Consider the following 20,594-nt stretch of genomic DNA (forward strand, 5'->3'; position numbering starts at 1 on the left):
GTTTTATTCCCAGTAGGTGCGCACAAACACATCTATGTACACAGAGCCCACCAATGACAGATCAACATGGACAGCAGAACAGTGCTTTTACAGGCATCACATACACACTAATAGCACTCACATAAGCATGAACAATATGAATGGCCTGGTCCTGCTTTTCCTTGCCAGCAAGTCAGTCTCAAAGCCTGCTAGCAGATTTTATACTCACACACACACACTCACAAGGATCTCTCTCTGGTGGCTTTTGTATTCTTCAGCTCCAACCCTGCAAACAAGATGCCAGACGCCATGTAGCACCTGCACATTATTCACTGGGCACCTTAACACAACCATTAACCTTATCCAGCCATGTAACAATCCTAGGTGGTTGGTTAAAAATGCTGTGGCACTCTGCATCCACCTGTGCTATGGGACACGCTGCATTACTAAATCACTGCATTAACAGTTGTTACGGCCCCAGACCATCCAGGAATGGTCAGGCTCTCCTTTTCTCCTTTAGACACACTCTGCTTCCCCCCCCCCCGGCCCCAGATGGCGACTCTCACAGTGACACTGGGCTCCCACACAAACACAAACTATCATTCTTAATACACACAGGAGGAAGAATGCTTATCATCATGTATATGCTACTTTGGCCTCTTCAGGTAAAAAGGCAGTATATGTCACCCAAGGCTCAGATTCTGTTTGGCCACATGGGTCATCTCTCCTTTTCTTACTTAAGGCATCTTAATATCAGCTAACTCAAGCCTCAAAAATGGAAGCTCTCAGATGAGCCCCCAGTTGCCTCATGGGTAACTCTCCCTCTTTAGATTGCAGGCATGAGAAGTAACTGATTTAAGAGACTAGTGTCTGTTGGTTCAGCAACACGCTACTAAAAAACTAATAATTCAATGACCAATAATTAATAAACACTCCATTATTAAATTACAGTTATATAATTTTGTACTCGATTACACACAATGACAAAGCTACTGATTATTACTCTTCAGTCTTACAAATCACATGCAGCTACTATTGAATTACAATTCTATCACCCTTCCTTCTGCATACCACTTAGCGCTAGGGTGCAACTCTATCCCTCTTTACTCTGTCCTACACCACACAGCATCCTTGCCCTTGAATTGTTTTAATCACCCTCCTGATTTCCTAGAAAGCCTGTAGCTAGTTACGAGGACTGGTGTTCCGGGGGGACCTCTTGCTTGCCATCTACCCTCATGAAATCAGGGAGACAAGACCTCTTCTTAAATAATGAAATAATTACTGATTTTAAATAAGAAAGGAAAAATTACATTCTGGGTACTACTCTAGTTTTATAGACACCTAAAGACCACACTGTACATCATAACCTATTCCTGGTGGAATAGTGAAGTTAGAGCTACCTGAGTGTTTCTGTAGCAGTGCACTAGTCTGCAGTAACATTTAAAAATGAAGGAAGCAGCAAATAGAAGGCTAACGAATAAGGTCCCTGGAAGGAGCTTGTTACTGAGAAAGAGACTCTTTTAGGTCTTGTGGCAGGATGTTTGAGAAGTTTAAGACATTGCTTCCAATTCCACTAATCATCTCTTTTTATAGAAGAATGCAAGTCACTAAAATTGCTAGCAACTCAGTCCGTATCCGAAGATGGTCTTTGTACCCTCATTACTGTGCATTAATTATTTTTCTCCCTTGGCACCCTTGAAGGGAGAAAGTTACCTTTATTTTGCGTGCATGGGACTGCGGCAGAAAGAGTAAGCACTAGTGTTAAGTCACACAGAAAATCTGTATTGAAGCCATGAATTGCACCGATGTTCCCAACTCCCAGATCCATTCTTTACTCATGAGATCATGCTTCAGCAATAGTAATCTGTACTGTATGGCTTCCTCCCACCAAATTGTATACATTGATATTTAAAACTGCATAGTAGATGTGCCAGTTCATTTAAGTGCCTGTTTTTCCCCATACGGATCTAATTTGCATTAGGAAGATAGATGGAAAATTCAAATACTCAGGAAGGCTGATACTAGTTGAGATGCACTACATATTGCATTTCTTTTCCCTCCTCACTAAATCCTTTTTCTGTGGTTGTATCTTCAGACCTTTAATCTCAGAACTTAATGTAGAGAATTTATTGGTTTCCAGGTAGTGGTCTGAGGCTCAAACCACTGCAGGTGTGTGGCTGAGGTGTTAATTGGGTGATGGATGCACAAAAATTTGGAACACAACTCAACAGTTAAATCAAATTAAAGCAAGACTCCAACTGAATACAGTAGACTTTGGATCAAACCCTGTGGGGAGTTAGGAAGTAATACACATTGCAACAAATCCGGAAACCCCTCTGCTTCCCTGATTTTCCTATTCACAGTTGTACCAAATTAGGGGTTTTTTCCTAATATAGTTGTGTTCTGCCAAACTGCAACTTTCAGTAAAAAAAGCCAGAACTATTAATGATGTCTTAACTGTTACTGAGCATAATTAACATTAAAGAGAATAGTAACTTATTCGTAGCAGAAAATATGCGTGTACCCGAGCAGTATTTAACTTTAAAACATTTCTGGAGATTATCCATGAAGACATTTGTTTAAAAACCATCTACAAAGATCGTTTTGGAAGTCAGCAAAACAGGTAATAATATTGTATATGGAGGTCAGAAGTTCACCAGTCTGGGCATGATTAGCTACATACACTCGAATTATTACAAAACCAATGAATTTTCTTGTTTCTCATTCTGCTGTTGTTTTGGAGAGTACCTTCGTTTACCTACGCTCCAAAGGAGGCATTTCCTTCCCTTTACCAATATAGGCTGGTACCTAGCTGTTCAGAATCAAGGTGATTGCCTTGTGAAGGGTGGTAAAAACAGAAATTTGGAGACCTAGTCATGCTGACTTGTCCAACTTTCACAGGAAATCCTAACATGAAGGTGAAATAAATCCTGAGGGAAGAGATTGAGTGGGAAAGTAGAACGGCTGACTTCTATTGCTGCCTAAGGCTGAGACATAAACACATCTGTTAAATCATGAAAGCCAATGTTATGGACAGTTTTGAAATCTTCAGTAATAAATACGCAGTGTGGTTTATGCTTTCAGAATATGAAATTGAGAGATCATTTTTCCTGAGAATGAAGTGTGTCCTAGCCAAGAGGAATGCAGGATTGACATGCAGTGGCTACAAGGTAATGTACATAAGCTTCCCCTCACACCAAGTATTCAACAAGTGACCAGTTTATTTAGTTTTTTTAATGTATGAGTAGCTGAAAGCAAAGTCTGTGATGGAAAGAATCAGAACAGATGCAAAAATTGCCACTGCTGATTGCAGATTCCCTTAGTAATGCAAGTCTAGACTCCCTCACAGTGAGTTGGAGCTTGCTTTCCGGCACATTCCCACATCCTGATCCCTGATCTTCCAGATTGGGGAACCGGCTGGAGCACAGCCACAGAGGTGCAAGGAGAGCCCACAGCTAGGTCTTATTCCCCTATGGAACTGGAGGCAGGTGAGGCAGGAACCCAGACACAGGAACTTGGAAGCCCTCCCACATCCCTCTGCCTCAGTGTTACCGTGCTCCAGCTGAGCAGCCACCCAGTTGCACAAGTCACCTCATTGGCCTGACCAGAATTGCCTCAACATTAATGAGACCGTAATGTTACCCTAAACAATCATTACTATCAACTCAGGGTTGAATTGTACTAAACCAACAAGTCTGTTTGTAAATCTTATAGTTTGTATTAATTTTCTATTTATTACATGAAATCAGAAGCCACGGCAAATACTGAGATTCTATAATAACACCTGCCATTCAGGTAGTTCTTATTTTCAGCTTTACAATGAGCATTTGCTGATCTTTGAGCTACACAGTGCAATTCTACCACTTAAGCATCAGGAGAGAAGGGTACTTCACATACAGTCTGGTGAGGATTCATTTTGTTTGAGTCATTCAAAAACAAAAAGAAAAGCATGCAAGAGAAGCAGAGCTCTTTTAAGGAATGTGTTCAAGGTCCAGACATATATCTGTCTATTTACACTGCTATCTACCTGGTTAGACTGATAATTCTTCATTACATGGACCCCTGTTTGCTCAGCTGCTTCCCAGCAAAAATGATTCTGTCCCAAAGCTGAATCTGAAATCAGGTAAAAGAGTAGAGCTTGCAGTGGTGGTATCTCTGTATGGTTCCCCCCCCCCCCCATTTATGACTGCTAATCAGAGGGATCACCTTCTTTCTTCTTTTGCTCACTATTAAAATTTACGCAGTAAAACATTTAAGGATGTATTCATCTAGAGAGATGTTGGCCTAAATTTATTCTCTTTGACTGTACTTAGAGTCAGGAGTTCATAATTTTGAAAATATCACCTGATTAGCTGAAGTGCAGGAAAAACTCATGAATCAAATAGTATGGGAATTAGTAGGATCTGCTGAGAGATCTTAAATAAGTTTTGCTTGCTACTGTACTTTTGCTAAACATACTAACCACTTTGTGATTGGAGAGGAGGAAGGAAGGTTATCCAGGAGGAGCCTATTTATAGGTGACTGTTTAGTAGGTTGTTCAGGAATACTAAATACAGTGGAAATTAATTCCTTTTCATTGGACACAGTTAAAAGTCAAACAAATACAGAAATTAAGCTGAAGGATGTATAGTATGCCTGCTGTTTGGACTAGAAAATTGGCAGGAGCACAAATGATTTCTAAACACCAGCACTACATTAAATAAATCTTATGTTCTGGAATAGTCCCCAGGTTACAATTTTCCCCCCTCTTTAGCTGACATTGTGAATTTTTACAGTCTAACACTGAAGTTATCACTCCTGTGATTAGGAATTGTATATGGGGATTCAGGAATCAAGACCCTGGGCTTGGTCACATGTCAAAAGAACATAATCTGAACTTGGCTGGAGAACTTAAAACTAATTTCTAGTGCATTTACATATACAGCAGTTAATCTTTATAAATGCGATGCATTAATCTCCACTGGATTTTTAAAATGTCTGTTTTTCATCAGAATAATAAGTCATTAAAATGTAAATGTTTATATATACCTCTGTGTGTGAGAGAGTCATTTAAAAAAAAGCAACTTCCAGATTTTTTGATTAATGAACAAGAATTCTGACTGTATCTACAAGAAATCTATATCAAAGAGAGCTTAAAGTATTACCTAGAAAGCAGTCTAGATAGTCCCCAAAGAGCACGTGCTTTAATACTGGCTTAATCATGTTGGCAGTAAACACAAAAACTGCATTTACTGTGTTTTAATTTCCATTTATAAATTAACCGCACTTCTGAAGCCTTAACAGACTATGCAGTATTTAAGTGTTATAAGGGTGTATTGCTTTATAACCTCATTGAAACTGGGTGATCAGCTCACTTGCAGCCTCTTCCATTGCCATCAGATATTGAGTGTGTTTTCTTCTCATGCCAGGTGATCCATTGCAGTGGCTATTTGAAGATACGTCAGTATATGCTAGATATGTCTTTGTATGATTCCTGTTACCAAATCGTTGGACTGGTGGCTGTAGGTCAATCTTTACCTCCCAGTGCAATCACTGAGATCAAACTTCACAGTAACATGTTTATGTTCAGAGCAAGTTTGGACTTAAAATTAATATTCCTAGATTCCAGGTAAGCAGATATTTCATTTCTAGCATAAAATGTTTTCAAAGTCAAGTGTTATCATAAGGTACAGTGGTTTCCAAACAGATCAAAATATCCATGAAAAAATAAAGCAGTCCAAAATAGATCTGGAACACAAAGACCATGTGGGTCTTCAAAGCTCTTCAGATAGCTGGATAGACCATACTTTGTCTTGAATGCCAACATATAAAAGCCTGCACAACTTAACCTATAGTTACCTACAGTTTCAGAGAGTCAGCTAAAGCCTTCTTGCTGTGAGTAATTGGCGGAGGAGCAGTAATACATTTTCACCTTAAAGGACATAAGTTTTAACATACAAAGCTAGCGAAAGGAATAAGGATGTGCCATCGTCCATAATTTAAAAAAAAAACACAACTGAAATGCTGAGGTCAAATGACTTGCTGGGGTCATCCAGAAAGCTTTTGACAGAGTTACTACTGTCAAAAGAAAACATAGTCTTCTGCACTTCAATGTAACGCCTTAACAATGAAACCAACCCTGCTAATGGGGTTGTTAGAATGAAAATGAATTCCATTGGCTACTACATGAAAACACAGCCTTCTTAAACAAAACTTGGGAAAACAGCTATTGCTGAGGAAAGAGAACCCTGCCTCCAGTCTCAGCTGATGTAGCTCACATACCAGCTAAGAAGAGAAGAGCACAAAACCGGACCTGAAGGAGTTGTGAAATGATTCATTCCTCTCTTTTTGAAACATGGTATCTTTTAGTAGACAATGATACTTTGTACAGTGCAGTTCAAGATACCTTGGGGGGAAAAGCCCAATTCCAGACAATATAACAGATTTGACTATTGACAAGATGATCATTCTTCAGAAATTCCTGCATGTGGAGCAGTATGTCACATACTCTTTCGTTTCCCTGGCATGCTGGATTTGCAAGAAGCAGAAATGATATTCATGTGTAGCAGTGAAAAAGAGTCTGTATCCAAGACAGTGGGGAAGTTTTGCATGGCAGGTCAACCATGCAAGAACATGCTCTTTCTCCATGCTAAGTCAATGAGATAGTGGGCCATCAGCTGCTAAAATACGAAGAACTAGTTGTTTCTGGAATCCTTCCTCTTTTTTTTGGCATGCTTTACTTAATGTAACAGCTACAAAGAAGCACAAGGGGTTTAGCAACATGTCTTTGCATGTGGAAAAGAGGAAATGATGTGCCTACAAGGAACTGCCTGGAGATGTAAGTGTCTTCAAAGGAGACAATATAACGAGAGGTGTTGACAGGAGCACAGATAGAACCAGTACTGTTGCATAGCTGTGTTTACCAAAGAGCAGATGGATGTCGTCCACATACAGGACAACCAGGGGTATTAAGGATTATCAAAGCCCTTTGCTCTCCCAGCTGAGCAAACCAAATTATATTTGCTCAGAGCAGGGACATACTAAGAATAAGACAAAACTGTTTTCAGGCTTGCTTCTGGTATCCATACAAGAAAAAATGTTGCTGGATCTTTAGAGGTAACGGTGACAGCAGACAGGCCAGTATGAAAGCCATAGGAAGGAGCAGTTAAATAAGTCTTTCTAGACACCTGATACAATGTAAAACATGCAAGAGTTCATTTATCAGGGTCACTGGAAAAAGGAGACAGTTACTTCCCTCCAAAGTCATCCGCTGCTTCTGATTTTTGTGGTGCAGCTTATGCGTTCATTTCTACATGGTTTACAAAGGCTTTAAAGAACTCTAGAGGGCAGAACTGATCATTGGGGCAAGCTCTGTTTCCTTCTGTGTGTCCTGTCACATGCAAAGAACAATCTTCAGAGCCCAGGCTCCCTACAGTGGCTTATTGAGGGGCTGGTTTTGTGTTAAGGAAGTCAAGCAGCTGAGTTCATGTTCCGATTCAAACTGTTCGAAAGTTTGGGTGTCCTCATAACTGTTAATGATGTTTTTTTGGCCCATGGGAAGACCAGCTTCAAAGTGAGGCAGCACCTCCAGAAAAATTAACACCTGGCTTAGGTTTGTGGCATTTTGTTTGTTTTTGGATTAGCTGTTTCTGTACTCACCAATTAAGTGAGCAGGATAAAACTGCCACCCTTGTTTTAATTGCACTGAAGTCAGAAGGAGCACTGAAACCTGAACAGGATCTTTCACCAGTATTTCACCATACTGACAGGCTTAAGTGAGAATTTGGGCCCCTAGAATTGTAAGCCAGGAGGGACAGTGCACACTGCAAAGGAGAAACACAAGCATATATTCACATATCCTCCTGCAGAAAGAGAGCATATGTGGTCACTCCGCATTGGCAGTCTCTGACTGAGGCAAAGGCATGCAAGAGTTTCACAGATGAAAGCATAGCTGGGGGAGGTATGGATGTATTTGTACTGTATTTATAATAAATCAGACTGCGAAGGCATTTGTTTGTTTGTTTGTTTTTCTGATTTCCTTCAGAAGAATCCCACCCCCCCAGTGCTCTCTCTCAAGTAGAATATAAAGTGTGGGGGCCACATGATTGCTTAGCACTAGGGTAAGAGTAAAGAAGATGCATAATAGTTACAAAAGAAAAAAAAAGTAATCAAAGTTTACATTATCTGCAACTCCCCAATGACACGTTGCTTGAGACTCCTGTATTCATTTCTGTAGATACTACTGTGTTATTCTCTGATACAGTCTATCCTCATTAGTGTTTAAGTTCAGACCAGAAGCATACTTTTGAAGTGAATGTCCTGACCGTCCCCACTCGTTGCGCTGCAGTTCATGTCATGAGGAGGCCTTAGGCATGCGAACTGGATTCCTTCTGGATGAATCTAAACTGGAACACAACCTCCAAGAGCATGTCTAAGGCACTCCAACTATTATAAAGCTTTCAGTCCACAGGCCTAGACTAGAGCTAGTCCCGAGTAAAAGTCCCGAAATTAAAATATGCAGATGCATCTGCTGCTGCAGAAGTAGATCCTCAACAGTAACAATTTTACTCTACAGATTGCCTGCCAATGGACTGTATTGCTTGTTAATGTAGACATGCCTTTGTGTGGTAGCTCTGTTCTGCCTTTTTAGGTGAAGAAAGCCCAGGACAGCACAAAACACCCCCAGCAACACTAGGTAAACAAGCCAGATTATGGCTGAGTTGCACAATGTACTTGAAGGATTTTTGTTCTCAAGCAACAGTGCTAAATAAACAAAAGTCCATTTTGAACCATGAAGTTTGACTCTTCAGGTCTGACCCATGTAAGCCTGACCAGTGTAGCCTGGTTCTTTAACATCTGCAGGGATGCTGCCATTTCAAATTTGTTCCATTATTCTACTTCTCATCATGTGAGGATGTTTTTCTGAACTCTAGCTTCAGCCTTCCTTTTCTTAGCTTGCGATCTTCATAGCTCCTTGTCTTTCCACATTCTCAGCAGGAATAAGCTCCTGCTTCCTTCTTCTGTTAGGCGTTAGCCTGAATTTAGTTATAGACTATGATCAGAACTTCTATGGACTGACATACATGCTACACTTGTACGTTTGCAAAAGCAAATGAAAATGTGTCAGCAGTCCACAAGAGTAGTTTTATTGTTTCGTGAATGGCTCCTCAACTGGATCTTTGTGCAAAGGATCATGCATGGCAGTGGCAAAAGCCCAAAGTGGAAATAAGTAAAAGAACTGTTTTGCCTGCCTATGTGTAAGGCTGGCCAGGGAATAGCTGCACCTTGCTTTGGCTGGGTTGAGAGTGTTTATTTTCTTATAAAGACGAGGATTCTGTTTCCAAAACTAACATTTTGTCCTGCAGTTTTTAGGCACCTGATTTGTTGGCACAATCAAATATTAGGTTAATGAAACTGAATATTCCTAGAGATTTTGCTTATTATGGAATCTTCCTTTTCCAGGGTGACTGAATTAACTGGATATGAGCCCCAAGATCTGATAGAAAAAACCCTCTACCACCATGTTCACGGCTGTGATGTGTTCCATTTACGATATGCTCATCATCTGCGTAAGTAAAAAGGATGCTGGACTGAAGTTTATTAAGTAGAGTAAGAAGTTTTGCAAACAACAGGTGCTATGCTGGAAAGTAGAGAAAGCTTTCCAAATCTTGACTGGAGCTAGATTTTCAAAAGTGCTTGGCTATCACTTAAGGAAACCATTAGTTCTGCAAATAAGCTAGATAATATTCTGTGCTTCTGAAAAAAACATATCTGGCCACTTTTACCTTTCTACTTAAAGGATCTAGGCTCTTTTGAAAATTTGAACTTGATTCTGGGTGGTGAACTCTTGAAGGAAAAAAAACAAAAGAGAAAGTGAATGAGTGAGAGGGGAAAATCTGAACTTTGCTAGCCTCTCTTGTTAAAAGAAAAATTATGCAACAGCTCCCCATTCCTCTGAAATATGTTAGCAATAATCATCCCATGTTTGAAGTGAATGCAAACCCAAAAATCCTTAGATGAATGTTCATTAATAGCATGTGGATGAGGTTTGGAGAATGGAGTGTCAGGAAAAAAAATTACACATTTAATAATTCCCCATCTGCTGACAGAGACGCTAATCATATCTTCAAACATCTGGATTTGGGAAGTAGTTCATTCAGTAGCACATTAATTTGAGAAGCAAATTGAGGGAATAGCTGAACTCTGGATTTGGCTCAGTCTGCTGCAGCCCATACGATGCAAAGATGACATCCAAAAACCAACGTCAGTCAATTTTTTTCCAGATTGCTCCTGTGGGCTGAAAGCAGCCAGAGTCAAATCCTTCTCTTAGGCTTCCTGAAGGAGAAAGTAGGCAGCTCTTCACCTTAATATGTGCTGTTCATGAGAATCTGGAATAAAAAGGAGGATGTAACTGTATTTGGCAAGTCAGTACTGAAATTCCAAGTGCCGAATTCTGTTGATGGCAGTGTGTGCTACACCTGGGAAAGCAGAAACTGATCTTTACAGCAAGTTCATATTTACCAAAACACCACTGGATACTCTGGGCCATTGCAAAGTAAAAACTAGAATGACCAGGGTACATGGTAATGTCCTGTTGGGCGCATCCTTTTTGTAGTGTTAACGTCTGCATCTGGATGTGACTGTTGACCTGTACAAAATATCACTCGTTATTTTCACAAGACTATTTGAAATACCTATGTCAACCAGTATAGAGATGATTCCATTATAGCCACAATCATCTCTGGAAAACAGTTTTCCATTTTAGAGCAGAGTGATGGATAATTCTGTGTGCGCAGTAGAAGACTTGTACTTTGGCTGCCAGTTTGCTCTATGTATGACTGGAGTTTTAAATAAAGAGACACACCATGTTTACTGAATTAACACCCCACCACCACCTCCTCCCACAAGAAAAAAAACCCTCAACCAAAGAGAATAACTAAAAGCAGTTCTCTAGATACTGTATCTGAATTACAAAGTTAAATTATTGTAAAGTTTAAAAACAGAAGAAAAATGCGAGACATATGCATAGAAATTTATGAAAGTTTCAAAGCAAATAAATGCCAAGAAGCAAAAAATAATGGCTAATGCTTGGGCAACAGTGGGAACAGTGCAGGATCACAGTCAGAATACCAAGTAATAGGAATTATTAAAACAGATGTAAAGTGTACGGACTTCCTCTGGGGAGCACTGTTATAACTCCCCCACCATCCATCAGTAAATGTTTTAGGAACATGAACAGTAAAAGGTTGGCAAGTTTGACGTACCATTCTATAAAGCAATGTGGTGATTAAGTGTCATCTGATGAAGAAATCTGGAGAGAAACATCTTACACCTAATAAGGGTATTAAGAAAAAAAAGAAAAGGAGAAAAAAAAAGGCAACCCTAAACTAGAGTAAGCAATTGCTTTTTCAAAGAGGAAAATAAAAATTCCCAAACTGAAGCAACTAAACTTTAAGTTAGGCAGCACGGAGGACAAAACAAAGGAAACAGTGAGGGGAACAAGTTAGAAGGGATATAACAAGAACATCAGACTATGAAGAAAACGTAGATGTGAATATTTGCCTAAGGTGTGCCAGCAGCAAACAGTGTTTCCTGTTTTAAACATTTGATTAGCTTCCAGCTACATGAAAAAGCTTCTGGCATTTGAACTAGTGTTATTTATTTCTATAGCACCATCAATATACACAGTGTTTGCTCTGCAACTGGGGAAATGTGGCCACACAATTAATGAGTCCCTGCCTAGAGATCTTGCATTCTAAAAGCCAGGATAGAGAAGCTGTTCCAGTACAGACAAAATATTCCCTGTTCCAGTATAGACAAAATATTTCTCTGGCCTCAGAGAAATCACTTCATTTGTACCATGGTCTCTCTGCGAGGAGGATTTTGTGCATCCCACATGTTGTAACATCATTGCTCTTCCCACATAAACTTTTACAAAAGTCGCATCTCTGTCTTGGCAAGGCAAGCCCCAGCCCCAGCTGATGTCATTACCAAATTGTTCTGCTGCTTCCTGGAAGTCAACCTATGTATTTATAGAACCTATCTTATAGCAGAGCACAGTTTACACTCTGTCCGTGGCATTGAGTCTACTTTTGCTCCCCCAGCAATCAAGCCTTCCCGCAGAGCTGCACTAGTTTTTAAGAGGGCAAAAGAACTGTAGAGTCTGCTAGGGCACCATCCACTGACCACGCTGCTCGAGGGCTGGACCGATGACATGCCAGGTTGTGTGCACCAGGGAAGCTAAAACAATAACTGCTGCAAGTGAGGAACCAAGAGGTTCATTTCTCTTAGTGGTATCCTTAAGTGCAGGCTAGGAACTCCCAGCCACATGCCCGTGAGCCGGCTGGAGCTTTTTAAAATAGCCATCTATGACAGACTAGAAGGACCAGCCCAGCCAGCCCAGTGCCTTTTTCAGCTTGCCTGCTAAACCAGGAGGGAACCACAACAGCGGAACACCCAGTTACAAATGGCACATCTAAGAGCCAAGGCTAAAGCCACCGAATCCTCCCCGTTTGATTGCAGCGGAGGCCACCAAGAAGTCTGAGCCTGCCCAGATTGTCTTGGTAGTGGATTTACCTCACTCCCATTTCTGAGGTTTCCCAATCAGCATCGAACAGGGTAATTTAACACAGAGCCAAATGGAAATTGACCTCATTTACTGTATCAGAAGCACAGCTACTGTCCCCTAGCCAAGGTCAGACTTTCTCCAGATTGCTAAAAATGCAGGAGACACGGAGTCCTCCCCCATCCCAGGAGAAATATTGGTTTATCCGTATAATTAGGAAGGAAAGCTGAACACTGTAGTCCTCAGCGGTTTTCACATCTTTTAAAATACTGTCTTAACTGGAGAGCTAAAACAGGAATTTCAAAAAAACCAGTGAGAGAGAGAGAGAGAAAGTCGAAACTAGTCCCAAAGCACACAGAAGAACTTTGTTATAGCTAGCGATCCATTACAGCATTAATTTCTATTTCGGAAGACCGAGTAGCAAGGCATTTTGAATTCAAGGAAAACCTGACCATTAAACTAGCACGAAGACTTAGCTCTGAAAAGCCTAGACCACATTGCAAAAAATATCTGTTAGATGATCTAGGCTAAAATGTAAGCATCATTTCCTAGAACTGGACCATTTGGATTACAGAACACCAAGAAACAGAGTGATTTCATAGCATATAGCTGATTATTAACAAATGTTTTTACAAGAGACTTATTTGGCATTGTTACACTGAAGCTTTGAGTAGCAGCTCCAAGACCTTTACCTCGGAGCGATGCATTGCACTTAAAGAGTACACATGCCTTTAAAGTTTGTAGGTGTGTTTACGTACTTACACACATATTCCTCATGATTTTCCTAAATATCTGTACACATGCACATCTCCACCTCATAGAGTATTCTATGTAGAGATGTAGGCATGAAAAAGGACACCAGCAAGTATGAGGCAAAAAGCTGATATCTAAGAGAGTCTTCAAACTCTAAATATTAGTGGCTTGGTGTCAGTGAGGATGGGTTTTTGAATGTCCTGCAAGATGATGTTGTTCATCTTGTTGCTTTCTGAACAAATGGATACCATATCCTGTAATGGAAGGAGAACTGACACTTCCAGAAAGACCTGTCTATAGTCATTTTGTAAGAGCCTGATTTTCTTAGGGAGATGAACTGGATTTGAAGAAAAGTTTAAATATGTTGTGACACGTGCAGATGGATAGGAAAGTAAGCAGTCCAGAGAGATGACCTGCATGCTACTTAGACCTTTCAGCAAGAACAAGAACTCTTGCTTTTCTGTTTCTGTCAGTCTTACATTGGGCTATTCACATGATTCACATTATCACGGTCTCTGATTGCTATTGAAATTACAAACCCCTACTCCCCCAAGTAACGACTGAACAAAAAAAAGCCAACCCCAGCAATGACTGATAGCCATATAGTTAATTACCAAACAGTAAACAAACCCCCAAAGATTATGCACTCTTTAGTTCCCAATTTAACATTGGATGCTCTCCCTGTCAGAAAAATCCTCTATGAATACTAATTATAAGGCCATATATTTTCATTTCAAGCGGTCATTTGCTCTACTGCAGTTGGCTGAAAGAGAAAGCTGTTGTTCGATTTCCTTATTATGTATCTGCTTCTGCACCAAGCATGTACAATGAGAGAACAAAATTACAGTGAGCTTTGCTACAAAGTTCAGTCTAGTACAAGCCCTACATTTGCAAGCAGTAATGCCATTTCTTAATCGTGTATTATATAAAGGAATTGCTGCTATTGATCACTTTTTTTGGACATAGTTTGTGTAGCAAGCTCAGTCCCTTATTTCCCAATTTAAAATAAATAACTGATTGTATAGAAGAGTAGGAAGATGGAGTTTCCTAGAGGAATGCTCCAGGGTCACACAAGAGAAGAACCACCTTCGAAGGCTGGGCATTATCTTCCAGCGAATCATTAGATAAATGCCTGGCACTGAACCAGAAATATTTGTGGCTAGATTAAATATTTAGAGATGCTGCACAACTCCTATTATAGCATAGCCTTGTGCCAAAACTTCTTTGTTCACAGAGAATCCAAACTGGTGCATACAGGATTACATTTTTAGTGAAATCTGTCAAATAACTGATTCACCTCTCTGGCCTTGTCTTTATTTGTGTGCTTAAGAACCAACCAGCATTTTAATTTTCCCCTTTTAAATCAACCTTCAAAATGTAGCGCTTACAGAGGAAAAAGTATCATAGCATAAAATACACTGCAAAATACACAACAATCTATCAAGCTATGAATGACAAAAGTGCTTCCAAATATACTGGAAAAATTCAGGCTAGTTGTGTCTGCTTCAAAATACTTTTGCTGCCTTGAACTTTTCTTCTTCAGTTAGAAGATTAGAAACAGTAAGTGTTTTTGCAGAATGTAAGCATAAGAGAGCAGGGTGAACTGGAAAAGAAGGAAGACAAACCTTAATAGTTTGCAACATACTATTTGTAAACAATAATGTGACCTTGTAAAACTACGTAAAGGGGCAGGACAGATACCTTTGCGGGGGAGCTATTTGAAGTTTGGTGGGAGAAGGAGGTTAAAGGGAGGGGGAGGAGGGAGAAAAGTCCCTGCTTTGCAAATAAATCTCTCCAGGAAGTGGTCACAAGTCCAAGCAATGTGAAATGCTTTTTTGTATCGTATTCACAGTGTTGGTGAAAGGCCAAGTCACAACCAAGTACTATCGACTGCTGTCCAAGCATGGAGGCTGGGTTTGGGTACAGAGCTACGCTACTATTGTGCATAACAGCCGTTCATCACGGCCTCACTGCATAGTGAGTGTCAATTATGTCCTTACGTAAGTCAAAATACTTTGTACCATTATGTGTTATCAGTAATTGATTCATTTTGCGTGTAATCAGTAATTGGCTCATTACTAATTGAATCCTTTAAGTTTGCTTTACTTGTGTCTTCCAGTATCATTCTGTGCTCGCATGTTACAGCCACTTTTCTCTCCCCATATCCTCCCTCTTTTACTTACGTTGAGCTAAAAAGAGCTAGTATTCCTGATGATTACCTCATACACCATATGCTTGAATGCAATACCACGTGTAGCCATTTGCGTTAGACCTGGACCCCAGTTCTGTAATTAGCATCAGAACTGCGCTGAGGCTGTCCAGACACAGTGAAAACTACTGCTGCCCAGCAGAGGTCACAGTGTCAGTTTGCGAGACAGAGACATGGTAGGAAGCATTACTCCTTTCAGGGACAGGTGAATCACCGAGGATTCCCTCACTTGCCTTGGGTTGCACAGATACTCAGGGCAGAACTACATTCTTACAATGGCAAGCAGCTCCCACTGAGCTGGTGAATGTACAGCGGTTTGGACCTGCAGTTTATGAATTCTGGTTCAAGTCATGAAGGTGTTACAAAATTCCTATCGTGATATAAACCTGAGAGAGACAGAAATCTGTATTGAATAAGAGGGATAAGTAATAGTGAAACAGACTGTGGCTGAAGAGACTGTGGAGGAAGAGAAAAAAAAGGGATAGTGGGCACCCCTTGTGTTGAATAGTGTAAAAAAGCAGGGAACTAGACGCTCTCTTCTTTTGTCTAGACTGGTCCATTTCTTATCTGGCTTGAAAGTAAGATGTATTTGCATGATGTGTGTGGTAGGATCATGTGAGTTCGCGTATTACAATGTTGTCTCTGATACCTGACTTTGGGGAGTTAAAGTCCATGAGTTGAGAAAACATAGGGTGTTTCCTTAAACTGCTTGAAGTAGGTACTTGGCCCTAGACACACTGGCTAATGCTGCCCTCATTCCTGTACAGATGTGAGAGCCAGCAGCACGAGGGAGACTCAGCCCTGCAACCTCCTTGAGTCCCATGAGTTGGGGCAAGAGATTTGAGTAAAAAGGGGGAAACTGTGCCAGGGATATAACAGCATACTCGAGTTGAATTTACTTCCAGGTTATTCACCATCAAGAAGTGATGGAAATGAGTTCTAGATAGGAATTGAGAGAGAAGTAGGGGGGTTTTTTTTAGTTATCCTTTCAGAAATATGCTCCACTGTTGCTACTGATAAAACCAGGGGAGACCATTTGATCATCAGATCTGTATCAATTAATGTTTCAAAATATGATCCACAGTCTGTTCTTGATTTGTTTTTTAGCCTCTTTTATACAAAAATCTGCGCTGTCTGTGGAGCAGATAAAACTGAACAGAACAGAGCAGAAATGAAAGTCTAGAGATTGTCAGAAAAACAACATTGCAGCTCCTGTGGTCTAGTTACAAGCACATTGTGGTGGCAGGAGAGGAACATCACTCCTTTTCCTTTCCTCGGGGCTAATTGTGAGAGCCAGGGCAGAGACCAATTCCTGATTGAGGAGGAGGCAGATGAATTGAGCTGTGTCTTTCTATCAGCTGACACGGCTGTGATTCCAAACTGCAGGGTGCCACAGATGGCCGAGAAGAAGTTGGCACAGCTTAGGTTCAGAGAATGAGCACATTTAGTACAAAGATGTTAACGTGGTTCCCAGTGGAACGTTTGTGATAGACGTGCGTGGGGGTGAGGTCAAACCATAAAATCCCCTGCCTGCTGACATCCCCAGACTCACACTGCAGAGGCCGTGAAAATCTTGGAAGAATGAAAATGAAAACATTGTGAAAGCTAACATGTATTTTCAAAGGAGCTATTTTGGATTTGTATGGTATATTTGAGTATGTAATTCATTGGACTGTTCTTTTGCAGAGATATTGAGTATAAGGAACTTCAGTTGTCACTGGACCAGGTTACCATTTCTAAGGCACAGTTTTCATGCAGAAACTCAGTATCTACCTCGCAGGAAACAAGGAAAATTGTAAAACCCAAAAGTAATAAAATGAAGGCAAAACTCAGAACAACGCCTTACCCACAACAGGTAACTTTTTCAGCAATATTTACTTACCAATTGTTGTGGTAGAGTGCTTGGGACAGGAGATCATCCAGAACTGAACTTACTGTAAAACTGACTATAGTATGCTCTGCCACAGGAGCTCCCATGTAGGCCGGAATACAATTAGACCCTTTTGTTCTTGGGGTGGACAGCACAGGTAGTACAAACCAGCTCTGGCGAGTGATGCGAACACAAAAACTTTTGGATTTGGAGTCTGTAAAGTACTTCAAAACCAATGTGCTTTCTTGGTAAAAAGAAGAAAAACATGTACTAAGAATAGCTGTGTTGTGAAAATTTGCGCTGGTGTAGAATGCATCTCATTCACTGTTGATATGCAGAGTTCTTAATGTCACATAGGTATTAGCAGTTTCCTTATGCTGGAGAATGCATCATAAGAATTAATCCTAGCAAACAGAGCACTGGAGCGGGACTTGGAATGTCTCTCACTGTCACTGGGTGAGCTAGAACCAGTCGTGAAAGGAAACTATGGAGATTGTCCATAAAACCGGGCTGGTGAGACTGACACCTACCATGAGACATTCTGAGATTTGCAATGAATATTGCTGGAAGGGGCTACTATTACCTTAAAACAGCAGTGAATGCAGCTAGCCTTCAAAACAGTGAGAGCCCAAAAAGCATTTGGAGTCTGGAGAGGAGGGTGGGAGAGAGTGGGAAGAGAAAATCATTGTGATAGAAGCTGATGCAAAGGACAGATTTTGTGTTCCTACCGTTCTAAAGCTGGACATGCCAACATACGCAAAATCATATTCATGGTCTGCTACTCCATTTATCAGTGACTTCCAGTGCTTTGCAACAACCTTTTGTCCTCTGGTGTTTACAACTGCCTACACTTACTAGCTAAAATCCAACAGGCAAAATTATCAAATAACCCCTTAACGTTAGGTTTTTGTTCGCATGTTAAGTGAAGGTAAAGCTATCGTGAAGACGAGGAACTTTAAATGCACTGGTAAGCCAGTCCCTTTAGCCAGCGAGATCGCAGTTCAAGGAGGTCCAGCTTTGGGCTCCTGTATGATATGTTATGCAGTTTCATATACAAGTTAGTCATTTAACTCTCTTCCCCTCCCCTTTTTTTTTTCTTTCCCCCAGCAATACAGCTCATTCCAAACAGACAAACTGGAATGCAGCCAGGTGGGAAACTGGCGATCCAGCCCTGCAGTGAACGCTGCCACCATTCAAGAACAAAACTTCCATTCAGAAAACAGTGAACTTTTATACGCCCCGTCATATAGCTTGCCTTTCTCCTACCATTATGGACACTTCCCTGTAGATTCTCATGTCTTCAGTAGCAAAAAGCAAATGCTGCCTTCAAAGTTTGGGCAGTCTCAAGGAGCACCTTGTGAAGTGGCTCGATTTTTCTTGAGTACGCTGCAGACAAATGGAGAATGCCAGTGGCATTATGCCAACTCCTTGGTACCCAGCAGCCAGTCACCATCCAAAAATCTTCCTGATCAGCCAGTGAACATCATCCGACATAATCTTGCACAGAGTTATGAAGGTGGGTGTCACTTTAAAAAAAGAAAAAAAGAAAAGCAAAGCTGTGGGGTGTCTGGGAAAGATTTGTAATTGTAGTTTGGAAACAGGAATTACAAGGCGTTTAGGAAACACAGAAAATCAGAAACAGTGAAGTGTAACAACCCCTATGTTTATAGTATTTACATGTTCGTCCCTCTTCCCATTACCATAAGCTCTTGATTAGGAATATTATCAAAGCATCAGTTGCAAAAATGTATTCACCAGAATAACTTTTAGAACAGGGCAGAGATACCACCTCCTTTAATACTGGCACAGTTTACCTTCATGTTTTGCACTGAGTTATTTAGTGGAATTCCTCAGGTAAGTCATTGCTGAAGTCAGAAAGAAACAAATGTACTTCAGCTCAGATACAGAAATGAAAATAAACATGATCTATTTCCATAAAAATTGAAGGTTGCCCTTTCTGAGTATGAAGCCATTCTGAATGTCTGTACCTTACAGTGAATGAGTAAATGAAATGCAGTGTCTTCTGCTTTATTTAAAAATGTCTTCAGTGCTCCTCCCCGATCAACAGCATCATCTCTCTATACAGATGGTCAGCTCAAACACTTTGAAGGAAGCACTGAAGACACTGACTTCTCTGAGGTGGCAACCTATAAGAAACCTTGCAAAACTATAAAGTAACTAAATGTAAACAAACTCAAGACAAACTGTAATCCTTAGATCTTATATGCATTACATTTATCTGCATACACCCTTTTGATTAGTTAAAAATCACTGATGAGGACTGACTGGTTGACATACTGTTATAAAGTTAGATGGAAACATTCCTTTCTTCTAGCCTCATTAAGGATGGGAGGGAGGAAGCAGTAGTGGAAATTTAAAATAAAAAAGCTAGAAAAGATAGGCTCAAGATTCCTGAGTACCAGAAACAAGCATTTATTCACTTGGGGGCATGATGTTAGATATCCTAGATCCGAAGGGAATACCTGCAGATGTTAAAAGCTGAGCTTGCTATGTCAGACAGAAGACGGTATCAGACATTGAATGTGTCTTCTACAAAGGAGCAAGTAACTTCTGCCCAGGGTTTTGTCCTTCACAGGACCGTTTGACCTCACCTAGCTGATGGACCTCACCTAGCTGACCTAAGCATTTTATTTTACTGTTCTGTGTTTAGGTTGAAAATGAGCAAGACTGAAGCTCTTCTTATGGCCTAGTGCAGGTTAAATGCTTTTTCTGAGCTCATGCTCCTCTAATGTGCTGGCTTCCTTTTGTTGCTGTTGTGGACTGGGTGTGAAAAGGAGCAGCTTTAGACCAAAAATAAGAAATGATTTTGTCCTTTCTAAAGATGCTGTATCTTTGTGGAAAAGAAAAAAAAAGCTACATCCTTTGAGGATAAGTATAAGGATAGAAGTAAATCCTGCAGGTCCCCAGTAAGTCTGCAGGAACAAAGCTATTCTAGGTGTACAGAAGTCAGCCCAGCTTTTCTTCTCTGCTTCCAGACTAACAGATGCCGTGAGACTGACCGAGAAGGTAGATCCACCCCTTGCTGGTCAGAGGGTGCCATCAGATACACTGAGAATGGATGTGGAAAGAACAGCCTGTTCAGAGAACAGTCTGTAAAATTGATCGTGGCCATAACATTTGCCAGAAAAGCCCAGTGAGCGTAGCGGCAGACAAGCAATTTACCATCGGTCGGTTGATATGGGCAGATAACTCCTAGTAACTATATTAAGTCAGAAGGA

The 20,594-nt window shown here is 40.6% G+C and overlaps 1 protein-coding gene across 2 annotated transcripts in view; it reads left to right on the top strand.

Moving 5' to 3' along the window:
• The window catches only part of SIM2 (SIM bHLH transcription factor 2), a 63,688-nt gene that overhangs the window by 33,544 nt on the left and 9,550 nt on the right, over positions 1-20,594 (top strand). For both annotated transcript variants that reach the window (XM_076353858.1, XM_076353869.1), the window contains exons 5-10: positions 3,064-3,149; positions 5,388-5,587; positions 9,421-9,527; positions 15,129-15,276; positions 17,172-17,340; positions 18,463-18,871. In XM_076353858.1, the coding sequence (XP_076209973.1) occupies positions 3,064-3,149; positions 5,388-5,587; positions 9,421-9,527; positions 15,129-15,276; positions 17,172-17,340; positions 18,463-18,871 (1,119 nt within the window). The remainder of the gene's footprint in view (positions 1-3,063; positions 3,150-5,387; positions 5,588-9,420; positions 9,528-15,128; positions 15,277-17,171; positions 17,341-18,462; positions 18,872-20,594) is intronic.

Source organism: Aptenodytes patagonicus, chromosome 1, assembly GCF_965638725.1.
Source record: "Aptenodytes patagonicus chromosome 1, bAptPat1.pri.cur, whole genome shotgun sequence".
Classification (NCBI taxonomy): Eukaryota; Metazoa; Chordata; class Aves; order Sphenisciformes; family Spheniscidae; genus Aptenodytes; species Aptenodytes patagonicus.